The 26,779-nt window shown below is 36.4% G+C and overlaps 1 protein-coding gene and 1 long non-coding RNA gene across 3 annotated transcripts in view; one reads left to right on the top strand and one right to left on the bottom strand.

Annotated features, from left to right (window-relative positions):
* The window catches only part of LOC131547481 (uncharacterized), a 117,864-nt gene that overhangs the window by 66,574 nt on the left and 24,511 nt on the right, over positions 1 to 26,779 (top strand). The gene's annotated exons all lie outside the window — the stretch shown is intronic.
* Positions 14,002 to 23,157, bottom strand: shox (shox homeobox). The gene is made up of 6 exons (XM_058788078.1): positions 22,371 to 23,157; positions 20,811 to 21,019; positions 18,233 to 18,290; positions 17,902 to 17,990; positions 16,264 to 16,479; positions 14,002 to 15,975 (listed from the first exon to the last, which is right to left on the bottom strand). The coding sequence occupies exons 1-6, from the start codon at positions 22,621 to 22,623 to the stop codon at positions 15,886 to 15,888; spliced, it is 915 nt and encodes a 304-aa protein (XP_058644061.1). The 5' UTR covers positions 22,624 to 23,157; the 3' UTR covers positions 14,002 to 15,885.

Here is a 26,779-nt window from a genome sequence, read left to right on the forward strand (position 1 = left end):
CTGAACACTTTGGGGAGAAAAAAATGTGCAAAACATGAATGAAATCACATGCAGCAAAATGTATCGTTAGGCTCATTATTCCATCTATAGCGTATGAACCTGCACTTTCATAACCCGCTGTTGCACTAATTCAAAAATAACACGCACAATTCGTCATCACTGCTGCTGTGGTAATGGTTCTGCTAGACTAGGATGTTATATGCATGAAAGGTCATCGGCGAATAAAAGAAGAGCTTTGCGTTTAAGAGTTCCAATCGTAAAGATTTGAACTATTCTGGTTTCGATTTCTTTCAGAATTTCTGGTTCCTTAATGGTTCTTCACTAACAATTCTTTCTGTGCTTTTAAGGAATAAATATCTGGGGGGGAAAGTGCAGTTCCATTTAAAACCATTGTGTTTTTACATTTTACACAGACTTTACAATAGCGAGATAAATCCAATTTTACCTTTACTTAAAGAAATGTAGTAACATTTCTTTCATTCATGTTCATAAAATACTTTCTAAATCAATACCTGCTTACTGATGTACATTTAGTGGTTAATTGTAAGCTGTATGCGTTTTTTAATCTCTAAAAAGAATCATTTGAATCTCTTTAGAATTTATTCTGGAATCGGACTTCAGTGGTTGCACTGTTTGCCATTCATTCAGTTAAAAAAAAAAAATGAGAATCAGTATTGAATAGCACTGGTTATGTTGTCTGTTTTGTCCTGTGTTTTAGTTTGCCATTTTGTATGTATGCATCAGAAAAATGCATGCGAGACAACCATCAGAACTGAACATAGTTTAGTTAAGAATCAAATTTTGGTTCCCAAAAGTTATTATTTAGTATTATTATTATTGAGTGAAACTGCATTATGAAATTTTGTGTCAGAATCAAATGTTTTAAGACTAAGGTTGATCTACAAATCCTTTGTATCGAGATTTAAATTAGCACTCGTGTTTCGGTAGGCCTGTTTAGTTATCCCTGGGGCTTTTAATGGCAAAGACTGATGGGGCATTTCAGTCAGTAAGCACTAGTAAAAACTCAATTTGAGAACAAAGCCACTCAGATTGCAGCACTGCCCCGAGCTACTGAATTTTTGAGTGGGATAAAGCCTATTATTTTACCATATGATTCTAATTATTTGCCTACCTGTAAATATGAGCGACCATGTGAAAAACATTGTGTTTTATTAGCTATTATGTCAGTAAATTATGTAAGGGATGACAGCGGAGCGTGGAAAACTCTTGATTTTGAATAAACCTAATTTAATACGTTTAGGACCCTGCCACAGGTAGTCAGCGGTCCGGACGTAAAAATCAGCCTCCAAGAATGAATTACCGCAATCAGATTAATGTTAGAGATTGTCATTATAATCGTTTCGGTTGCATTATAGCAGGCTTCACGTAGCAAGCGGTGAATATCATTATCTGGGCACAACAATGGAAATGCTGATGCTCGTGGCTGTTTGCTGTTGAAAATGTTGAAACAAACTGAATTTCCCCTGTTATATTTCTTCATTTTTCTGCATCTCCTACGAATTATCCAGCTTGATTCCATTTCAGTGGAAATGCATATTATAGAAAGACACAGTAATTGCAGCAGACATCAGGCACTCACTGAGAAAGTTACTATGCTGATTGCACAGGAAATGTTATTATTCCCTAAGCTTAACTGGAAGCAAGTCACTGCATCTATTAAGAATCCACCCAGCCAAAGAAACATATTAAATCCATACAAGATCCAGAGGTCCACAATTTGAATATAATTACCTAGATTGATTGATTTTTCCTCCTCCGTGATTGTGGTAAATGATATCATTCATTTGCTCAAGTGAGTGGAATAACTACAGTCTCTGACTTCACATAAGACACACTGTATATCATCAGTGTATTTTTATAGTTCAAAGGAGTAAATGCATTTTCATAATCAATAAACTTCTGCTGTTTTTGCTTTGAGCTAGACTTTTCTGCAGAAACTCTGCCCTTCTCTTGCCTTCAGTCACCTACAGCAATAATTTCATCTGCAATTCTTCACTAATTATTGTAAGTACATGTTGCACAATCCGAGTACAGTTCAAGCATCAAAGGCTAAAACTATTATTGCCAATATTTTTCTTTTGTGCTATTGTCGTGTCACTTGTTAATGCACGACTAGATCTCTCTTTTTTTTTTTTATGGTCATGCACTTTCAGCATTACAAAAAATAAATATGATATTACAAATATTATAAATATAAGTAGCCTATTAAATATTACAAATATTTTATTTTGTTGAAAATAATAAGAATAGAAATCCTATAATTATGAACTATTTTGTAATTCTTCATGTAAATTAAGTTTTTTACTTTTTATTATTCATTGCATTAAAAGTCAACTGTACTGATTCTACTGAAGCAAAATCATGCATGAAAATTACAAATTTGGTGATATGACTTATGAGAATTTGCATTTATGGATATCATATTTTTCTATTAGAATTATAATGACCAGATCTCACTTTTAAAACCGAAAGAGAGCCTCTTCAAGTAACCAACTCTCATAGACAGGAAAGCGATTAGATATATATATATATTTTTTTAATCAGACCATCAAAACTCTTTAGCTTATCATTTTCACAGTGTTCCACCCTTACAAAAACTAACCATGGTTTTATTGTAGTAAAAGTGTTGTAACCATGGTTTGTGGTGAACTATTACCAACTGTATAACCACAGTTTTACTACAAATACCATGGTTAAACCATGGTTAATTTGTGGTTACCATGGTTTAACTATGGTTTTTTAAATTTATTTGTAGTAAAAGCATCAGTAATGTTTGTAAGGACAGTGGCTAGCAGGTAGTCAATAGGCTTTTAAAATGTAGCTTTTTATAGTTAGCAGTGCCTGTAATGACAAAATGAAGTCTTTCATATCAAAAAACTAGGACATTTAGGAATAAAAAAGAAAAAGCCCAAACAAAGTAGCTAGTTTGTCGTAGCTAATCTTTGACAATGAAGCTGCTTTGAGTTGTGTTTCACCACTTGTCTCGATCGGCTGACTGTTATTAGTGTGTTTGATTTATGATAAGTCCTTGAGCAATAATATCTGCTCTCTCTTCCTCAGGACTTGTTGTTCTATTGATCGACAACAATCACCAGCCAAGGCAGCGCTTCGTTCCCTTGATGCTTGCTAATTAAGATTCTGGAGCATCTCCTTTGTTCTGCCTGATCTGTCCTCTCTGTGTTCTCTTGCGTCGGTTGGGTCATGTGGTGTTGCAGTCGCCCATGTGGCTTTATGCACTTAAATCTCTATCTGTGTCACGGAGTAACCTTTAAGTAAAAAACAGTTTGTATGTGCCCACAGACAGCCAATAATTATCATAACCTCACAATGCGTACAGAAAGAGAGACGGACCCTTAAGCTGTTTAACTTAAAAGCTAATGCTTCAAAAAGTACATAAAACAAATTGTATGACTAAAACCACAACCCTAAGAGACCTCATAATTGTCTGCTTTCATGACACCATCTATCCAGAAAATTACTCCTTAGTTCTCAAGCCTTTTGGGCAATATCACAGAGGCTATCGCAAACAAGAGAAGCTTCAGAAAGCCTAGGCCTCCATCGGGATTGCTAAAACCATACGATTAGCCGGCCATGGGGATCTATTCCCATATAAACAATTTCAAAAGAGCAGTGCCTCATAGCAAACAGTGCTGCTCCACGGCTGCCGCCTTTCCTGCTCCCTCAAACTCTTTGTCCTCCATTCAGACTTTTCGAGGCGATCTCTTATTTTCAACGAGATCCATAAAAGATGAAACAACCTTTCCGTTGATCTTCCTCAGATCTGAAGAGGAATACCTGGAGCTACAGTAGTGTTCTGTGTCTATATATTGAAATGAACTGTGAGGGGTCTGGCGCATTAGACATTGTTTTCTCCCACACACTTTTCCTGTAGATATGAGTAGGCTTTTTGACCCTCAACTTTGGCATGGAGAATAGAACGGCTCTATAATTAGATGCTACCGGTGTTGGAGAGTAACTAACTAGAAAAAGAACTGATGCTGTTAAATTAACTAGGCTATTGTTTTCTCTGTAGCCTGACAGTAGTTCAGCTGTTTTCAAAATGTGTGTAGTTTCTCTATTAATGAGCTACATTTTTCAACAAATAGTGGAGTAGCTTGATAAAAGGGTCTTTGTATTGTGTACACAGCTTCAAATCCAAGAAAATGAATTCTATAATCAAAAATGCCCTCCTAAACTGTTCTCTCTCTCATGTGTAGCAAACTGGCTGTATGTATATATATATATATATATATATATATATATATATATATATATATATAGATAGATAGATAGATAGATAGATAGATATAGATATAGATATAGATATAGATATAGATAGATATAGATATATATAGAGAGAGATAGAGATAGATATAGATATAACAGATAGATAGATAGATAGATAGATAGATATAGATATACACACATAGATGTCTGTTTTAAAAAGAATGGGGGGGAAAAAGGCCTGGAAAAAATATGGTTGTAGTGTGTATATACTCTGTGTGTGTGTGTGTGTGTGTGTGTGTGTGTGTGTGTGTGTGTGTGTGTGTGTGTGTGTGTGTGTGAAATATATGCAATTATTGAAAACATTTTTCCTGTTTTTTTTTTTTTTTTAAATTTAGCACTGTTTTCACAACCATATTAAACAGCACTACTGTTTTCACCACTGATAATAATATGAAATGTTTCTTGACTGCCAAATTAGTATATTAGAATGATTTCTGAAGGATCATGTGACACTGAAGACTGGAGTAATGGCTGTTGAAAATTCAGCTTTTCCACCACAGGAATAAATTACATTTTAAAATATATTAAAATACAAAACAGTATTTTTCACTTTCTATGTGTTGTTTGAACTGGATGAAGGTTCAAAAACCCACAGGAAGTCTCTTTTAGTGTTCATAAAACAGAAAAAGTCCAGTCTACGGTGAGGTCAGATTCACTCCTAACACATTGCATTCCAAATCAGCCATGTCATTCGCCCGCTGCGTGTCGACCCAGTGTCCTGGAGAGCTGTAACTGTGATCAGACCCCCCGCTCATATTACACAAGGCAGACCTCCATTAATCAGCCATCTTGGATAAGGCCCAGCCGCGGTGTACCCTTAACACTTTTAACGTGCAGTTTGTCAGCCATATTGGTGTATCTGTTGTATGTATGCAGTAATTTCCTTGAGACATTTTGACAGCATTGTCTTTTCAATGTCTGTGGTGTAATATGGGACTTAATACGGATATGCATGTTGAAAACAGCTGTCAGAAAACTCACTCAGGCCAGAGCACATTGTTACAGACTGCTCATGTTCCATGGTAAGCAACTGGGCGTTCATTAGGACATCATTTTAAATGTTAACTGATATTCTGCTGTAGTCCACCACCAACAGTAGTGAGCAATAGGATTGAGTGTCCAAGCTTAAAGCTACTGCCTACATAGAAAACTGTCTTGTAAGGCAGCATGCTAAGTATCATGGAACATTATATGTGACCAATTTGGAACACTCTACATGGTAACCACATGCCACTCAATACAGTTTCAGTACAGTTTGAGGTTAGCATGTTGCTAAGCTAATTGTATGATATTCGATACACAATACTACTTACATTTATGCATTTGGCAGATGCTTTTATCCAACTTACATAGCGCACACGTATTACATATATATTATATATAGCATGGTGTGTATATCATACCATATATGGATAGATAGATGCACACACGCAGTTGAATAATCCATTTTTATTTAGTAATTAATTTATTTCAGTTTATTTTTGCATCCATTATTTTTATTTATTCTTTTAATTATTTAATAGCAGTTACCATCTTCTCTTTTCTGTAAACTCATAGCAATACATTCATGGATTGCCTTCTCCAGCATCAATGTTTATTTAAAATACTATTTTTATATTAATTATAATGAATTATTATTCATTTTATATTGTTTTCATTAATGTGTTAATCCCTTTCCCCCTTTTTTTCAGTTTTGAATGAAATAGAAGTTACCATCTTTAAGTCACTGTAGAAGTTTATGTTTTTCCCTAAGCTTGGTACAATGCACTCTGGGATGCCTTCTCCTCAAAGCATCCAACGCTTTTCTTCGAATTTGGCGGTAACGAGGTATTTTAGGAGGCAGCATAATTAAGCTGCCTACCTTTTGGAACAGCCTTTTTTTCTGTGGCCCTTCAGCAGTGCACTAGAAAGGCGGCGTGGTGCTTATGAGCTATCTGACAAACTTATTGAAAATGTGCTCTGGTGGCACGATGATAAATGAGAGGATGAAATTAAGAGGGTTTAAAGAGGTTAGCCATGCAAACAGGATTTGCCTCTAAAGTGGTTTATCAATGAGTCTTTGTATTAACACTAGATATGATAGCAAATGCTATTTTGGGTGATGAGCACTCGACTTAACAAGCGCAACTCAATTTCCGAGCAGACGATTCCCTGCCACCCGTTTTGAGTAATCTGGTCCTGGCTGCGTTATTCAAATTACAATTGAATTCATCTTTCACAGCTTCATCTAATGCAGGCGTTTCTCTAGTCAAATCATGCTTTCTTAATGTGTTCATCAATATAGTATATCTGGGCCCCGGGGGACAGAGTGTAAAATAACTTAACAGGAGAGATCTGTTTCCATAAACGTGTAGGGGATTATGTACCTATGACATTTATTAGCTTTACTACGAGGCCGCTAAAGCGGAGAGTCTGTTATCGCGCGCGCAATAACTCATTTTATGTATCGGCATATGTACTTGCGGAGACTGTGCTGAGAGCTAATGTTTATTATGCCCTGTGAAGATTCGCCTCTTCGTGTCGGCCCCGTGGGTTTAAAGGCATCAATATTTTCCTACTTTCCCACTTCACTCTGCACACAATAGGCTTCAGTGTCCAAGCTTCAAAGGCCCGGACTGTCTTGCTTTGATTACAGGTTACTATTACACAAGACGCCCTTTATTGGATTTAATTGGATCTTGGAAAGGTCTGATTCATTATTTACAGGTAACTGAAGGCGAAGTGATTTTGTTGTGTGCAATTGTTTGGTTTTTATTTGTTTTGTCCTCAAAAACACAGCATTTGAAAGGGAATTTCAGACATGCGATCGCTTTTAACCCAGTCTTCATTTATCATTTAGCAAGATAATTTGACTAATGGGCATAGGTTTATTTCGAGGTTACCACTGCACAGAAAAAGCACGCACTGATTCATTGTGAAATATTATACGCTTGCGTTCAGTAGTCGCGAACTGGTCACGGTTAGACCTTGAACTTTCCACAGCTCTTAGAAATCCACCACCTCACTGAACTGCAGCAGCTCGAGCTGGAGATTTTTTTTTGCTGCTATTGATTAATGGTCAGGAACTGTAAAACATTTGGGAAATGGAGAGATGGGCTATAATCAGACTATGTTACATTCCCTCCGGCTATTTACAGACCCAAGTGCCCTTAGCCTTAAGAAAGTTAACATTTTTACCTCAGAAGCATTTCTGAGCTCTACAGTAAGCGTGAGCTGGTGGGCACCATCAGGATGCTGGAAATCGCTGTTCCTATCTCTCATTGACTGGCCAAAGATCATCTCTTCAGTTGATTTACAGTGCATTTTTTTCATCTGACAGCACCGAATATTGTTAAAGCTCCCTTTTGTCATAGAATCGTTATGTGTTTTTGTGAAATATATTGCTCTATAATACAACATAATGTTAAGGATATTTTCCGAAATTGTGTTAAGCAGCCAAAGACTGATGTGCTAGTCAATTGGTTTAGTCCAAATTGATGTGGTTGACTTGTGGCTGAGAACCCGACCTGGCGGATAATGTTGGCAGAATCGGGAATCTTGTTTTGTCTTTCATCAGCCATTTTCTCACCGCACTCATAAACGTCTGAGCTGGTCAAAATGGCCAACTTACAGCAAAATGAACAGCTTGAGAAGTCAATCTCATTAGAGACCGCTTGAGACTGTCCCTTGAAATGAAATCATTTTTCTTGGAAGTGCCCCCAGCTAACTATGATTAATTGTGAGTGCTTTGGTTTGGTTTATTGCATTTTTATATTATGAACCTTATCAATATTGCAGCAACATTAGTGGTCCATATATATATTTTTTTATCTGTTTATTTTTCCACTTTTGGTTTTGTAGGATTTTACTTTCCTTGACTGGCTCAGTAATATTTAACATAATTCCATCTTCACACTTTCATTATTTGGTAACTCTTTTGTGTACTTCTATGCTAATATTCTACCATGGTTTATGTATATTCAGCAAAGACTTTCCTTTCTCTTAAATATATCTTGTTGGACTGGTTTGCTTTTAATGCAAGCAGACAACAATTTAATTTAGTAAGCTTTAAAATAAGATCTAACCAGAATTTTTAAAGTTAAAACAACTTTTTGAATTTTTAAAAAATCTATTTTAATTTAATTTAATTTACATGTAAATGCTAGATTTAACTCAATTTGTACAATATGGCAAGGAGTATAGCCTCAGCTGATGACAATCTCAAATACCGACCTGTTAGTCAAGAAAACAAGGTTTCTTCAGATGACTCAAACACTACACGTATCAGAACAATAATTTCTCAAAGCCCTCTATAATAACTGGGGAGGGGTGGCCAGTGACCTCAGTAATACAATGTGTCAAAACGGACTTTATTATGATTATTAGAATCTATGTCTCACAAAAATGAATGTGGTCTGTTTCATTGACAATATTGATTTCATATTATGTGGCCACACTCTCAAAGCGCTATTTTGATGAAGAATTTCAGTCGTGACTGTACACAAAGGACACAAACAATACTTTTCAAGTGTGTTTTTCTGAATGCCTGATTTTAAAGTTCCCCTCAGGATAGCACCAAAATGTATTCGGCCCACTTTGACCTCTTGCACTTAGAATGTAGGGTGTGAGACCGTAGCTTAGCCCAGTAGCCCTGTGGTAATCCCGTAAGAAATCCTTTGAGGCCTTGACAATCCTGCAAATACCCACAATCTAAATGTGAAATTTCACGTTTGCTTCATGCCATGCGAGCGCATGCCTTGTTTGTTAAACCGTCAGTACTTAGGCCTGCTATTAATCAGAACTTCTTAGGCAAAAGATATTGTTTCAGGCGCTGCCCCTCTCATTAACATTTTGTTGTAAAAAAAGAAGTACAAGAAGATGTTTGCATTTACATTATAATACATTTGACCCTTAGTCAGGAATTGGCATATAATTATTTTCCCCTCGAGTGCTCTTTATTTGTCGGAGCGGAGGGATCACTTTAGCATGGCTCACAGCGAAACTACACCGTGTAAACTGCTTAGGTGGGCTGTTTGCTTTTCATTAACATTCACCCAGGATATGCAGAGGCTCCATCTGCTGAAATCTCAGTCACATTACTGAAGAGGGAAGAGAAAGAATCATGACCTTCTACAGAAACAGAACATGCACTTTATTGTTTGATGCAGGATGATGGGTAGTATTTTGGGTAGTAATCTCAACTAAAATGCCCCATGTTTAGTCGCTATGCATTTTATTTCAAACTGCATGTGACATTGTACATGGATACAGTTCATGCTTTCCTATTTTTAGTTTAGTATTTTAGTCATTTTCATTTGATCGTCTTGTGTGCTTTACATTTTACGGGTGTTTTTTTTTTTTTTTCTGCATGCGAGTTTCTGCTTAGCCTCTAGCTCGCATTTTTGTTACCTCGTCTAAATTGAGCCTGGTCTGTTTTTGAGAATCTAATGCTGTTTCATCTCTGGTTCACCCTTTAGTAAAGGCTCAAATGACAAGCATCTCAAATGCTGAAATGTTTAGATTTCTGTTTCGCCTGCATTGTTTTCTCATCATATTTATGGTGGTTTGATATTTTCAGACAACTAGAGATGCGGGATTTATTTTGACAATGTGCTTTATTGTTAACGGTTTGTCATAATAAGCATAAAATGGCTTCTCTGCAATTCTTGTGCATTTTTTTGGAAAAGTCCTTTTGAAAAAGTTTTCTCTTGATGTTCTGTAAACCTGCTCTCTTCATGTTGCTGACCGTAAGGGTTAAGGAAGTCATTTTTGGCACAATACAGGTCTCCACATTGGACTTTGAATCAAATTGACAGTGACAACAGAGAAGCTGAAGGACTGGGCCATGGTTTACACAAAGATTAGTGTGCGGTTTAGATTATACGCAGCAAAAAGTCACAGTAGATTATCAGAAAAAAAACTGCCAGACAAACAGTTTGTCCCGTATGGACAAACACTTGGAATTAGTGGCTTTTTGAAACATAACAAGCATGCATGTTGAATTTGCCTCAGTAAATAATTTTGCATACTGGTGTGGTAAATTAAATATTATGATAAAGGCTATCTTTCTTCTTATGCATTTTTAGATCTATTATTATCATAGCTTCTGCTATTGCAAGACGTTTATGTCTGCAGAAGAACAAAGTGCTTTCAGTTTGGTTAGGCTTGATCTCAGTGTCACTCAGTATATTTCTAGTTTCTCTGGTATAGCTGTTTCAGGTATTTACTTTATTAATATTCACATTTCCATTGTTTATGTTACAAAAAAGTATTAAGTATCGTTTAGTTACTTGTAGAGAATAAATAACTTTTAAAGTAACTGTCACTATGGAGTAATTTCAGACAACAGCATCTGTTCTCATCTTAAATGGCATTTACTTAATGAGTAGAGAGCGTGATGCATGGTGTGAAATAAATGTGGTAAACAGTGAAATGGATTTCAAAATTTTCATCATTCAATATTGCACTGCTGCATTGCATTCACATGAGAGCGCTTAACTGGTTTTATCTCCCAATAGAGGGAGATAGACTAAGGGCATTGAAAACTCAGTTGCCTCTGATGCATCTGACTTTGATTCCCACTAGTAAGAAAAGATTTTCACTGTGTCGCCAGCCATTCAATCGTGAAGCTTATCTGAAAGCAATGGGAATGCCAGAGAGAGTTGACTCGATTGTTTGTTTATCACTCTTTGTAACCAGAAATGAAACCGGCATTGATCACTATAGCAAAAACAGCAAAACAGCGCTGGTTATCATTAATTCCAATCAAAATATTCCTGTAATTCTCATAGAAGTTCTTAAGCTTCAGAGTTATTTTCCAGAAATTTGCTCTGTTAATATCAGCAAGTATAATATTTTACAATACTCAACATGGGAAAAATTATAACTCAAAGCATTTTAACAAGAGATAAATGTTTTGTTTTATCTGATTTTCTGTCTGGAAGGGCATGATCTCAGAATCAATACATTTTAGTTATGTCTAACTGAAGGCATAATTTAATTTAAACAACAAGAGCTTTCACAAAATATATACAGCATCCCATTTAAGCCTTTTTTTTGTGAAAATAGAATAAACAGGAAACGCTTTCCTCTGAACAGTAAACAAACTGTTTTCATTGTTATGCAATGTTAGATTAGATGTAGATTTGACACTTAATGATTTTTCTAAGCATTTTCTTTATCAGCCAAAACAAACAAACATTATTAAACATTATTAAATTATATATTTATGTATAGTTAATGTATTTCATTTGCAGAGTATGTGTATATACTGTGTGTGTACATACACAAGTATTTTATTTTGTTTGTTTTTACAAAGGAATTCACAGTCATTTATTTGTAATATCTCACCTTTTCAGAAATGTTGGCCTTTCTGACCGCTTCTTGCTTTGAGAAGATCGGGTTTTTGAACCTTTCAAATGGTTTCTCACTTCTTACAGGTAAACCACCAAGGTACTGTAACTTGTCTCTCAAAGTGGAGGCTAACAGATTTTGAATTGTAACTTTTATTCTGCAAGAGAAATGGCACCTAAAGTAGATTCTTGCTACTTTACTATTCTGTTAGATCCAGGTCCTGTAGGGTTTTAGTTTGATACTTCAAAATACAACAGATTTAGACTGAATAAGAAAGCAATACCAGACCAAGAAAACGGCTAGCTTATTGGTTGAGATTTAATGGCTCAAAAAAACAAAAATGGCCCCAGATGGACAAATTGCTGTCAGCCTTTCACAATCTTTAGTTCTCCTTTAAGTCTTCATGGTCAAATCAACATTAAGATTTAATTCACTTGTGACTTTTGAATTAAAGTCGCTCTGAACAGATTTTAAAGCTTGTTTTAATATTTTCAGCTACACACTTCCATGCTTCAAAGATTGCATCTGTATGTGTTTTTTTGATTACTTTAATGACTTGATAGCATTCAGCAGAAATACCTCAGCTTTATAGTCATGTCTTCATTTTAAGTGGCTGATAGTTTTAAAATAGACATTTTGCAGCTGTGTTGTCAATAATATACCCAAATAAAGGCCAAATATACCTAAACAAACTTGTGTTTTTGTCATTGCATTGCAATGTTTATCTGCTTGAATTCAGCACAACACCTTTTCAAACGAGGAATTATAAACATTCAAATATTTAAAAAGTTCTTAAGGTTCCAGGTTACTTACTTTATTAATTTTGCAGTGGAGGAGAACATTTGCGGTGGAAGAACAGATGAATGTTTTCCAGTCACTGAAGCCCAGCTCCTTGTTCATTTTGCCAATTGCTAATGAAAGAGGATGTCAAAGACTGAAGTTTGCGTATCTTAAACTTAAAAATGCAGTCGAGCTCCTGAAGACCTGATGTGGACCCTTAGAACTTTTCCAAATAGAATTCCCAACACCTCTTCTTTCTTCTTTAGAGTCTTGTTGAAAAGATTAAAAAGGTAAACATTTCCTTGCACTTGCAGAGAGAGACAGTATTTACATAAGTTATGCATGGACATACAGTATAGTTTGGCTGATGTTGATAAGGCTTGCATGAAACTGAATGGTAGCATCTGTTAAGTTCGTGACGTTTCAGAAGGAATGGCACACAATGGGGAATATGCTTGAATAAGCCATGTTTATGCCTTTTCGAAATGTTTTCATTGCCCTATGTAGAATATAATTCAGCATTTCATAAAAGATCTAATACTCTCATGAGCTGTTAGATGTTACAATAAGTGCCTCTACCTCAAATGTACAAAATTGGGAAGTTTGTTTCATTATATGCCAGTGCTACGATAAACAATGTTTTATTATAGAAACTAAAAGGTACATCAGCTTTAGTATTGTCAGCCATACGACTGCAATAAACTTCGTCACTTTTAATGTGAGCAATAACACTGATTCAATAAAAAAAGTTTTGTTTGGTTTGCTTTTAATTAAAAGGTTTCATAGGCTGCTTGCTTGTCTTTTATTTGTGGCTTGTGGCCAATATAAATACCTTTGTGTGTTTGTGCATGTTGAAAAAGAAACCATGACTTGGTGTGGGTTGATTGATGGCGGTTCTATGTTGCCAATTATTAGAGCACATAAAAGGATGCTGTTATGTTCTGCTTCATCCAGCAGACCCCAGCCAGAGGTCAGTGCCTAAATGTGCAAGTATCAGCCTCTGCCTATATCACTCCATCTTGATGTATGAGTGCTAAGCTACAAATTAAACCTGCTCCGACCTTTTAGGGGGTACTTGCTCAACAGGACGCCATTTGGACTAATTTCTCCATGCGATTTAGACAAAAAGCCACTATGTTGCCTGCAATTACTTTGTGTACACACATCTGGATTTGGGTTTCCAGATGCAACAAGCCATCCAAAAAAGGCTTGCTAAAGACAGATGTGACCGTGATGTTAGTTTAGATGTACGGCGGGTACAGATCCATATTGCACCTTGTACATGACAAAGAGACATGGTTTTGTCTGAATAGACTCACGGATCAACATCTGGTACATTTGGATGGTAAAAACGCTTGTGTTTTAGTTGATGCTCTATCATGCTAGAAAAACATTTTCATTTCATTTGAAACAACCTTTAGCTTTTCAGGTGTAATATATTGTGGCTCCTCTATAAAGATTCTTGTAGTAATAATTTTAATGAATAAAAATGTGTACATATAATATACGAACGTGTCTGAACCAGAGCAACCTTTATTCATAAAATTGTAGCGGGCCACAAAGTTTTACAAACTCTATTACAAATATTTATAACTTTTATTGATAGATTACTTGTACAAGATGTACATTCTTTTTTTTTTTTCTTTTTTTTTGTGAAACAACAGAAACAAAAAAACTCAATGGTGAATCATGTTTGGGCATGCTTGCATATGCAATATGATGGGATACAACAAATTCCTTGGAGCATCAAGAAAATCTCAACACAAAGTCTTATGGTTTCATCCACCATCCCTGAAATGTTTGTAAACTCAAACACGCTACATTTTAGTCAAACAAATGTACTGCAGTCACACGTTCGCGTAAAACTGTTGCAAATGTTAACAATTAAAAAATATATAAAAATAAATGCAAAGCCATGTAAATATGTACACTTGAAATTTGACTATTTAACATTTATAAACTTTCAGATAAAATAATAAATAAAAGCACCTATGACGTCAATTAAAGAAACAGAAACATTCCTAAACAAGCGTAATGGTGAACAACGAAAACAGCCCACAATGTAGCGTTTATTGTTAGAGGTAGACCTGACCAAGATCTACTACTACCGTAGTTCAAAGGCAATTTATGTCTGAACTGGCAAACCGTTTCATGGTACGGTCATGGAAATAATACTGTTTTTTTTTTTTTTTTGTTACCTTGGTAACAAATTCTGAAGCTTATTGTATTCAATTCAGGAAACTGTAGACAGTTCTTGTTTATATGGGGGGAAAAGACTGTGGAAGCAGTTGCTGAAAAAATGGTTTTGGAGCTTTAAATTAAATAATTCTACTCTATTTATGCGATCAAATTGTTGTCTTTGGCTGATTTATTGTTATGTTAAAAACCAGACATGTTTATGATCCAGGAACCTAGAGTATTTTTGTACAGTGTCAAAGGAATCTTCCTTGTCTGCTTGCAGTGATATCAATATCTTTTTAAATACACGTGTACAAAACTATATTTGAATACCATTGAACTTCGGGGAGTTATGGCACGTTGCAAACGAGTTAGCAAATGATCTTTTACACAGCTTTTAAGGATGTGTTTGTGGCGAAGAACTTTCAACACATCGACATCAGTGCCCAAACCCAACAACTTAAAAATCATTGTTTAATTAGCAAACATCAACCGCTATATTACGTTTTCCATATTTACAGTATTGCACTTAACTGCACATAATTGCATTTCAGTTAAACTGATGTTTCTTAAAATGTTAAATTACAAAGTTGCAGTTACTGTTTATCCTTTTTGAAACAAACAAAAACAAGTCATTTCAATGTATTTCAGCAAAACGAAAGCCAAATTTGTTTCCCCCTTACATAAAAGTAGTATATCTTGCATTGAGGATCGTAAACCCCTTCATACAAGACCTGAAGTGCAAAAGCTAGGTTCACTTCTATTCCAGGACACATCACATAAAAAAGAAGAGAGCACAAAATATGAGAATGTAAGCTAAAGTCCATACACATGCCCGGAAGGAAATAACAGCAACGCAACATTTCCTCCCAAAACAGAAAGAATCATAAGAATCAATTCCACTAAAAACCAGGCGATTGTACCATTGATGTTATTGCTGTTTCCAGTCTTTGTCCACAGCAGAATGAACAATGAAAAACAATCAAAAAATCAAAAATGCAAATAACGGCTTTAGATATGAATTGTAGTGGAGGGTTATCATGGCAGTGATCAACATAGATGTATGTCAGTTACAATGGAGGCCAGCCCCAATAGGTCTATCCTTCAATTGAGCACGTGCACTAGGCAGTGGCACAGTGGTAGGAGGCAAATATGGCCGTCTCTTTCTTTTCACTTTGAGGTTGAGATTCCAAAGTTTGTGTCTGTCCGTAAAAACACAACCTCTAGCCTCACTCTGTGTCTGCCTTTTGCTTTTTTTAAAAAGTCTTCTCTCCTAAACGCTGGTTTTCAGACAGACATCCAGACATTTTTGTATGGTCCTGGGGCTGTGATCTGTGCCTGGAAAGGGCTGAGCCAGTGGCCTCCAAGAAGTCCTGCCTGTTGGGCGAAAAGTAAAAGGTGATTCATTGGTATTTAATTACCTTTCTCTACAAGTGGTTTGTTTTGGCAGCTGGTTTTTTGTGACTTTTTTTTTTCTCTCTTTCGCTCACATTCTCTCCCCTTACACCCCTTTTTTTTCTCTTTTGTTTTTATTTTGTTTTGTTTTAACTGTGAGTGTCACGGCCTTTTCACAGGCTTAGTCTTGTGTTAGAAGCAATTATCAGTTCAGAGCAGCAGAGAAGCCCATGGGGGTCAGAGTCCCAGCGCCTCGGCGTGTTTTCTTGCCTTGAGTCGCAGGTCAGCGATGCTGGAGTTCTTGCTATTGCTCTTGGCAGCCGCTACCACGGCGGCCGCCGCAGAGGCCGAGTCTGCCAGCGACGCGATTGGTAATCCAAAGGGCGGGGGCGGGAACATCAGATAGGGAGCGTGGGCCGCGAGGTGTGGGTGCAGGTGAGGATGGGAGTGCGTTCCGACCCCCTCCAACTGTAACTGAGCTTGGACCTGCGGGGCAAGCAAAAACAAACACGGAGTTAGTCAGCGGCCGCGGGGTCAGCTCGAGGAGCGGCAGGGATCCGGTTTCAGGCTCGGACACCCCTCCGAAAGCTTGCACTAACTGTGTGTTTTCAGTGTTTCACTCGCTCAGTGCATTCTTTTTCATCTGATCTTGAGCTGCATTATGCAATGTGCTCAGACAGCTTAATAGTCAAAGAACTTCCATCAGTTGCAAATCTCACTTCTCAGCATATTAGTTTGATCCACAGCGAATCTTTCCATACAACCGCTAAAAGCTGCAACATCATGTAATCTTAATTATATATTCAATGGCATAAATAAACAATTTCGCACCCAAAATATTCATTCTCATATATATAAATATTTATTCGCATGGTTCCTAGGGGGGGAAAAGATGTAAGCAGGCAGCATAAAATATCAGGTTGCAGATTCTTAGCAATTATTTCAGTAAGATGAGGTGAAAATTAGACATCCGCTGACTTAAAAAGTGACTTATTTTTTATTTTCTTTTTTAGTATTCTTCTCATGTATTTTTCTCTGCGCAGGGATCATAAATATTTCAAAGCTTTACATTTTGCAGTCCAACTAAAATACAACATCTGACAAGCTGCACAAGTTTTTGACACTGGGAAAGAATGTTTTACCAATGTTTCTTTTTTTCTGTTTTCCACGTGAATACGAAACATAGGGAGATCGCTTTGAAAGGAGGATAAATAATGTCAGACCTGGTAGTCTGTTATTTTTGGAAAATAATCAGGTATGAATACAGCCTGTCTCATCTGAGTTTCTTTGCTGCTCACAATTTCTAACCACAGGCCTTCTGACTTTATGCCTGGCACTTGCATTTATTTTAATTAACTCTGTGAAAATGCTCATAAAAATTAAAGCAGCCCCTTGCTCCAATGTCTCCACAAATCAGTCAAATTGGACTGTGCAACCCCTCTACAGGGGCAGTCAGAACAACAGGTGGTGGACATTTGTGGTGTTCAGTATGCAGTCCTCACGCCTCGGCCCTGCCAATGCTGCTCAGTGCCAATAACCATCAGTGCGTTATTCCTCTCTTTCATAATCTCTTTTATCTGCCTTTCCCTCGCTGTGCTATTAGCTTAATTATGGCTGCTCTCTCGTCTGGCTGATGCAGACAGTTCTTCAGCACCAGATGAAATGTCTCTCGGTCCCTCTTATCTCATTCGTCTCTCATCGGGCCCCGGAGGTGAAAGGTTCGCGCCCTTCGCGCGACGCACGGAGACTAGAGTCACATCAGATTGTTTGTCAAAGCCTAAACATTTCTCGGCCGCTACTTTTAGGTGGTTAATATGGCGGAGCGAGACGTTTATTTAACTGCACATTTGCACATCACAAGAAACACAATAAAAAGCAATAAAATCAGCTTGGTTATTCCTAGCCTACCTGTTGAAATGGCATTCTGAGTGCGCCCATATTCACGTAAGGAGCGACCCTGCACGCGTCCAGGTGACTCGCGGTGCCCAAAATAACACCTAGAATAGAAAAGAATAATAAATGAGCAAAGTTAGTCATAATGGTTTTTTTTTATGTAGGCCTAGATGATTTGACCAGTTACATCAAAATTAAAATGTATCTGCTGGCTCACGAGCACCCAATTCTACTTTGACTTGGGTCATGCCCCGTTATAAATTAATTTAGAAATGCATAAAATTAGAAAATATAATATCACAAAAACTTTGGAAAATTAGGTTATTTGTTGAAATAATATTTTTACCTTTGTGCATTTGATTTTCCTGTTTTCGGCATTTCGCTCTTCTGTTCTGAAACCATACCTAAAAACAGAGAGGAAAAAAAGGTTATTCTTTATCGTGTTCACCATCATTTACTACTTTTTTATATTACAAATTAAATTAGAGAAATGTGCAAATTAGTTATTTCATTTGTCCATGCAAACGACATTACAGAAAAACAGCGCCGATTTCTGTTGCCTCTGTTAATCGGTCTAGATTATTATTTCATTTCATTTGGAAAAGCAAATTCTGTTATTCATTGTTCGACAAATCTTCTTCATAATTAATATGGCAATTTTCATCTTCTACACCAATGAATTCTGTGTGTATTCTTTGGCTGTGTCTACATTTCATACAGTTTAATTTTCTTATTTTCTTTCTTTACATGAAATAACGTAGGCCTACAAGCTCTTGTCAAAGCACCATATGTAAACTGACAATTTTACATCTCTGAAATTGAGGCCTATTATTATTATTTTTTTTTTAATAGTAGCCTATCTTTTTTCAATAAAATCAATTTGCTGCATCACATAGGTGTTTGAAAATGTGGGAAATATTAATTATGGACAGTGTAAATTTACACTAAGCCTACGGTTTTCCATCATTACTCGCTTTGGTCGGTTCAGTTAAATCAGGCTCTTAGCGCTGCTTTTTCAACCCTCAGACTCGCTCATTAAAATTTAAAAGGAAACGTCTGTCAACCTGTTTTTTGTAAGGCGATCGGATTTTGCATTATAGAATATTATTATTATTATTAGGCTGCTATTATTATTATTATTATTATTATTATTATTATTATTAGGCCTATTCAATGTGTGACTTTCAGTGCGCCACAATGAATGCATCATATTTCAATCTCTGATCGATTGTAATTATCCAGCACTATGCTATAGGGAAAGTGAGCTACACTGGTTTCGACAGTTATTTCTTCATTAAGGACCACTCAATGATGCGGTTCACAAATACCCTAATCTGATTTCCTTTTGATTTTTATTAGAGACAGTGAATAATGACATTTAATTTAGCCCTGCACCAAAAACCGAAAGATATTAGTCGTAATTGAATTACTGCCTTCTCCTCACTGAGGTCTCATAACTTTCAATTAGATTCTTGACAGCTGGTCGGCGTGGGGCTTCTATAGAACAGTATAGTAGCAGGTCCATATCAACTAGGCTAGCTCACGTCCATTGCGTTTAACTCTGAATTTTCTGCGAAATTTGAAATATGATACGAGTCATAAAATGCCGATGTGATGCATCATACAGAGGCGTTTTAACGCGGTATGAATTTTTGGTTGCATCAAATCACAGCTCTGACCTATTCTTTGCTCTCCTCTTTTAATCTGATTTCGCCTCCGCCTCTGAAACATTAAAAAATGTAGTGCTTGCAAGCTGTCACACTGGCAAACAATGTTACTTATTTTCCCATTACATTTTGTAACACGGCCTATGTCACTGTAGGAGTTAAGACAGAATTGAATTATTCCTAATACATTTTTATAGGAACAGTATATCAAGCCAATGGCAGATATTACAAAGATAAGGTTGGAGAAAATGAGGTGAGTGACATAAGAAGGTATCCCCTGCAGCAGCGGTTCAATCTCTTCATTAATTTTAATGATGTGGTTAGATCTTTCTGCAGCACATAAGCAAGTTTTCCTTTGAATATAGCTGCTGCTGCAGGAACTAAAAGGCGATTTCATATCCACACCCACCACTGAAACTGAACCCGCATAAATCGAAAGATAACAGAAATGCTTTGTGTATGAGTGAACAGAACAACCGTCCCCAAATGTTAAATATCTCAGGCGCGTAGTATGATATACAAATTTAATCTAGCCTACTTAAGCAAACGTGTAGGAGGAATGAAGGCCTAGCGATCACACTTACACTTGGTTTTATTTATTTGATTATTTTCCCCTTGCCAGTTCACTTCTCTATAACAAACGCATGTTCCTAGAGTACTTCGTAAATAGATTGCCTATTATTTCTAACTTTACAAACTGCTAACTAAAACCCTTTGGTTTTACATGTAGGCTACATTAAGTTACCAGCGTGATAAATTCCTCTAGGCGTATGAGCATAAACACAGCAGCGCTTTTATAGGAGACTTGGTATTTTGCGAATATTAAATGTAAAAGCAATAAACATTATGAATAATCTCCGTGGACATTATTTTTCTCAATTAGCCTATGCTACGCCGATAGAGCAAGGTTTGTTACTGTTGTATTTTCACACACACACACACACACACACACACACACACACACACACACGGGCCTGCTTTAAACTATTTCGAGAACATGTAGTCTACGTAAAACAATGGAAAAAATAAGTGACACAGAACCCCCAATTGTCAACCAGCTTATTTGCATTTCCACTAAAAGGTGCATTCGAGATGCATTCGTTTAAAAATGAATGTTTTTAAATTAATAATATTTGAATATAGTCATATTTAATATTTGCCTGTTCTAAAATAGTTTTTAGAATGTGCAAGTTTTTTTCATCGTGATTAGAATTTTTAAAAAGAATCCATGGAGTGTATGGAGGAATGGGCTCTTACCTGCACGCGGGCCTCTGACAGCCCCAGCCTCTGACTCAACTCCTCCCGCATGAAGGCGTCTGGGTAATGCGTCTCATCAAATAAGCGCTCCAGTTCATTCAGCTGCTCCAAGGTAAAATTTGTCCTGCTCCGTCTCTGCTTCAGTTTACTCTGTGCGTCCTCGTCCTCTGATTTCACATCCTCCCTCTTGTCTTTGCAGTCATAAATTCCTGTGAAAATACAACATAAACACATCAACAAAGTAGCCTACTTCTTTTAAAGCGTTCATTTATTACACAAGTGTTTAAAAGACTGGAGATGGCGGCTCAGAAGTAAAAAAAAAAGAATCGGGAACTAAATAAATTTAATTATACGACATGTCAACAGTGAATACTTTTTAAAAATTTAGATTAAAAATGAAAACAATTTTGTTAGGTGAAATACAAGATGAATAGCAAGAAATGACAGCTACTTTGAAGCATGCATTGTCGCTTTACAAATAAAAAATGATTTTAAACACAACACGTAAATGTTCTCGATTTTTTATTTTTTTAGGCTATATGTATCTATAATTAGGCAGATTCGTACAATTAAGGGACATGGATAAAGAGGTTAGGTTATTATGTAGTTCTAAAATTACATTATAAGATAGCCTATTAGGAAACATTAGAAGTTTGCAATGAGCTAATGCAGCTCTGCACTTTAAAAAAAAATAAATAAATAAATATATATACATTTATATAGACCTGTGTCTTCATTCCAGAGCAGTAAACTGTGTTATTTGCAAGTTTTGGAAATCAAATGTAAACTTACAAACTTTGTCTTACTGCAATCATTTTCTTTATAAATTCTGTGAAGTGGTCTTTGTTTTGCTTTTAATGTAGGCCCATATTATCAATGTAATTTAAATGAATTATTATTATTAATATTACCATTTATTGAGGTGTAGTATTCCAAAACAATCAGTCATGGGCCTGCCATGAATGTCGTTAAACGTCTTTGTTCACAGTTTCTGAAGCAAACCCGTTTTATATTAAATCTCTCTTTTAAAATGTTATCACCCATATGGTTCTGTTTCAAATGACCGCCCTTTTTACTCTTTATTTACACAAGTGTTGTACGTAAAGAGAAAATAAGTGTCTTTACTCATTTCATGGCAATTTAAGGAGCGCTCAGGAATAAATTGATAGCTCGTCCTTTCAAATTTGACAAGGGCCTATTGTTTTGACTGTAATTCCTCAAATGTGAGTACATACTTCTCTTTTTTTATATACATTTATTGTGATTATTTGACTTAAAATTGCCTATCGCGTATTTCTGTTCTTTTACAAAAGAAAACGGTTCTGTACACGGCACACAACGAACAAGTGCCCATTGCATCAGCTGAATACAGCCTGAATTTCTCCACTCGCATGCTAGTTAGCCTCTCAAGACGATCGAAATCTCTCTTTAAGATAATGAAAATGATCTCAATGTACAGTTACTCAGATTTGATAGATATTTGAACAACGTCAACACGCGTATTCGCGCGAACATCTAATTGCAAACGCGTCTGCAGCGAGAAACGTAAGTGTAACTCACCGTCAGTAGCCCGTGTCACGTTAAACTCCTTCAATTTCTCCTTTTCCAGCTCTACGTGCTCCTTGTAAAGGTGTACCGGACAATGGTTGTTGTTGGTTTCTGTAATCTCCTGAAGGTTGGTCTCCGAGTTTCCCAGCTCTCTGGCTCGGGCTAAACCACTCTCCAAAACTTCCTTGTACGTGATGCTCTCTTTGCTGCTCTCCTTGCTTTTCTGATCGAAGGATTTCGACACGAACGCCGTGAGTTCTTCCATGGCTGATTACAGAAATCCACTTTAAAATGTATCTAACGCGAATCTTTTTGTCTGCTCAACAGTGAATTCGGCGATATGTTTGCGTGTTGAAGGTTTAGATCACTCCTGCTGTTATGTCTGTGTTTTTCAGATCACACTATTTATACACGGCCACCTCAGCCCGGCCCCCATCGCCATCATGTCTGGAGTCATTACAGGCGCTTCTGAATTCAACTTTCAGCGGCTTTTCCTCAAATCAATGCTGCGCTGGATGGAGTCCCCTTAATTTAATTATAATTAATTAGGATTCCTACGGTGCCGTGTGGTCAATTGGAAATGGGAACCGTGTTTAATTAATTCTGTGATAATTTTGCTGACGCAATTAGAGGATATGAATATTGCAGCATGGCATTATCAGTTCATTCTGGTATATTGACGTTAACATGGACGGAGGCTATCGAGAATCTGATGATCTATGTTAGAGAAACTAGTCGAGCGAAGATAGACGGTGGTAACTTGCACGGGATCGTCCAGTTTGTGGACAACTTTTCGATGTTTTCATCGCCAGACATTATTTTGAGTGTTTTATTTAGCTAGTTTGTCGGATATAGCCTATTAATCATAAATATAACTAGCCTAAATAAAGTATTTCTCCCCCCCCAAGTAATTTATTGCACGTTTTTATATTTTAATATTCATTTAGGCTATTATATTCTTATATACAATTTTACATCGCATGAGTACATTATATTATTTTTTATATTTTAGTAAAATATTAAAAACAATATTAATCATAATATTTTATGATATTACTCATATTGATAAGACATCGTGAAGCACCTTTATTTTTAAGAGTGTAGCTTAATTGGGCGCTTTCTTACAGTTAAATTCAGTTGGCTATAATTGTGTCCCACATGTGCTTTTATTTTATTAGAAAAAGTGATTTTATTCAGCAATTTAAAAACATTCAATAAACATTAAAATAGATATAAAACATTCAAAACTTATATATATATATATATATATATATATATGTACACCCATAAGTAAAGATAAGAAAACATTTGGTGTGATTGTAGTACAAATTGACCAGGCGCCTTTGCAATAATTGTTTCAGTTTAATTGTATAGCCTACGACGCAAGTCATTTTACTGTACCTCTGATCATCATAATATAAGTATTGTATGTAAAAAAAAAAAAAAAATGCAAGGCGTATATTTATCTTAAATTAATATTTAGCTATTTAAAACGGGGTACTCAACATTTTATGATTTTTTTTTAATTTATGTTTTATTTACATAGGCTACAATTATTTTTGAATTCTTAAAGTGTATGATAAAATCGATAAATCCATCAGTGACATAATCATGAGCATTTATTTCTAGTGTGGTTATTTTAAAAATGCATAAGACTCGGATATGGTGCTATGATATTATCGCATGCACGGATCAGTGCAGGGCGAGAATAAAAAGGGCAGAATCAAAAGGATGTTATGATCCCCTGTGAATATTGAGCACCGTGGTGTGAAATCGCTCATGTAAACCTCACAGATGACGTGTTTGATAGCGCTTTATTTATTAAATCCATCCTCATTTAAGACTGCAGCCCCATATTTGAATATTTTTCTAACATATGACCTCGTGGTTCATTTTTCTTTCTTTCTCATCTCTGTTTACATTTAAAGAAATCACTATTCTTTCAAACGAGCATTAGAATTTTTGTTTTTTTATTTTATTTTATTTTTCTGTAAAAAAAAAATTCATTTCTATTCTCATCATTCAAACTGTGTTCACTCTTCTATTATTTTTGCGCTATATTTAAGCAGTGATGCTGGATGGAAACTCGTTTGTAAGGTCACGTCAAGGGAAGGATAAAGTGTGTCAGGTGCACCTTTGATTCCGGGAGATTCCAAGAGTAAGCTGAACACCGCTGCTTATGAAGTTGGATTACTCCTTTCTCAGTTGTTTTTATTATAGCTTAGAGCAGAGTAGGCCTTAATATTTTCAGCGTTTCTGCTGTGATACCTTCTAGGAGGCCTTTTAAAAAATGTAGCTCACTTTAACGGATTGTAGGACTTCAAAGTGGCTGGTTCAGATGTTTTAAAATTAGTTAGGTAGTAGGCTACACTACCTATCCAAGTGCGGTTCACAATCAACAGCAGCCTCCAGGGGATCGATACATATATAGGCTATATATACGTGAGTAAATCGACAAGTCAGGATGTTCTTACTCTGCCTCACTAGTGTCGCTGAAGTTTAGTAGCAGACAATCCTTAAAGGCGCAGGAATTTTATTTCCAATCTCTCTCGCTCTCTCTCTCTCTTCTCTCTCTCTCTCTCTCTCTCTCAGAATTGAACTATTCGATCGGGAAACGTTGGCTGCTTCGTGGATTTGGTGCCGCTTGTGTTTGGGTGAAGTTTATTGGCCAAGCAAGAATGAACTTACAAGCTTTTTGTTTTGTTACCAGCATTAAACACAACGCAATGCAATATAAATACCCCATTACAACAGCAGAATAGACAGCGTAAACAAATAAATAGCCTAGTTACTAAAAACCACAGGGTAGCCTAGTAAGCGAATAAATTCAGTCAGTCGTTATTTTATCATGTAGCCTATTAGCTACTCGCTCCGTAGCTATATCTCTTTTTAAAATTTAAATTATTATTTTTAAATGATCTCTCTTTTAAGTTTTAGTACACAATATGTTTCTGCATAGACATGTTTTTATAATTTATTATCTTGTTCACATATTTTCTGGTGTGACTTTAAGGGGTGAGCGGACACAATTAAATCACAATTAAGCTCTAAAAGGTTTCACTGGAAGTGACCGAATTAAGGTCGGACAGGTTGATGGATTACAGTCCATATCTGGGTTGTAAAGAAATAAATAAATCGTCAAGTGAAATGTCGATAACAATTTTACATCTGACGCCACGGGCGATGCGCATGAAAATTTATGACATCACTGTCTTAGTCAAAGACAGGTAACACAAATAGCCTTTTTGGAAATAAACACAAAATATATATCTCAGCACATGTAAATAATTCTTTTTATGTCAATTTGCGCTCTACAACAGCTCCTGTATTTTTATTTAGTCAGATTCATTTAATGTCAGAAGCAGGCAGGTGGCTGCATACTGTCACTTTAAGAAATAATTGCTCTGAATTATTTGCATCCCCTTAATCAGACTGCAGAGACAGCAGGCAGGATTCTGCTTCCAGTTATGCAAAACGTAAATGTAATTATGCCTTACTGCTTGTAATTGTGTGATGGTAAAGTTCATCCTCCTCTCCTACCTTTGATTAGCTTTTGGCACATTATTAGCAAATAAACAGCTTTATTAAGTTTGATGCCATTCGAGAGAGAGAGGCCCGGACCATGTGGCCCCTTAAAAGTAAAGCAAAGAGCGGTGTTGTAAAATTTGTGTCTGTATTGGCAGCAGGCCATTTAATCATTCAGCCAGTGAATCAGTCCCTGCTTTCAGCTGAGCTATATGTGTGCCGTGATTCTTCGAGCAGCACTCATTCTTACGAGGGTTAGGCAGCTTGTTAATAAAGTGGAGGGGAAAGGAGACCCAAGACCTTTCTGCGGGAAGTCCAGGCTTACTCTGACAAATGCCATAACAGCGTTTGAACTTGCTCATTCACTCAGATTAATCCCTTATGTTCGCGAGACCAATGCGTTCTAAATTCATATTTAAAATGGTGGCTATTTGGTGTTGTTTTGAGCCGTGCTGATTACTTCAGGGTTTAAACCCCCAATTAAGTGCAATGGCCGACCCCCAGTGGCAGACAGTTTTGAGTGTTATGCACAGGCATGCATGTAGGGAAGATAATGAGGCGTAGTTAACCCTAACCGGCTTCCTCCTGTCTCTTGTTACACTTGCTGTAGTTTGCATTTAACCAAAGATAAGCTAGGTTAAAAAATGTGCATTTATGTGTTCGTTCTCTTTCATCATTCTGTTGCACATAATCATTTATCTCTTTGTACTCAGATTCTGTGTATTTAAAATGACTGTTCATACACAAATGAGCACTAATAATACCTCAAATCTGTGACATGTAGGTCCTGAATTAAATTTCTCCGCAGTTATTTCAGTCTAGTACATTTTTTGTGTGTTTAAAACCGCTGAAGCGAGACATGTACAAAAATTGATTATCAACAAAATTATGGCTAA

This window comes from Onychostoma macrolepis, chromosome 09 (genome assembly GCF_012432095.1).
Source record: "Onychostoma macrolepis isolate SWU-2019 chromosome 09, ASM1243209v1, whole genome shotgun sequence".
NCBI classification, from domain to species: domain Eukaryota; kingdom Metazoa; phylum Chordata; class Actinopteri; order Cypriniformes; family Cyprinidae; genus Onychostoma; species Onychostoma macrolepis.

What these genes read in the sequence shown, in the direction of transcription:
- shox (XM_058788078.1), bottom strand. Translation starts at nt 22,623, where the DNA reads ATGGAAGAACTCACGGCGTTCGTGTCGAAATCCTTCGATCAGAAAAGC. An exon ending in CGTGACACGGGCTACTGACG is followed by an intron (nt 21,020 to 22,370) that starts GTGAGTTACACT and finishes GTATTTTCACAG; the next exon opens with GAATTTATGACTGCAAAGAC. An exon ending in TGTCAGAGGCCCGCGTGCAG is followed by an intron (nt 18,291 to 20,810) that starts GTAAGAGCCCAT and finishes CTCTGTTTTTAG; the next exon opens with GTATGGTTTCAGAACAGAAG.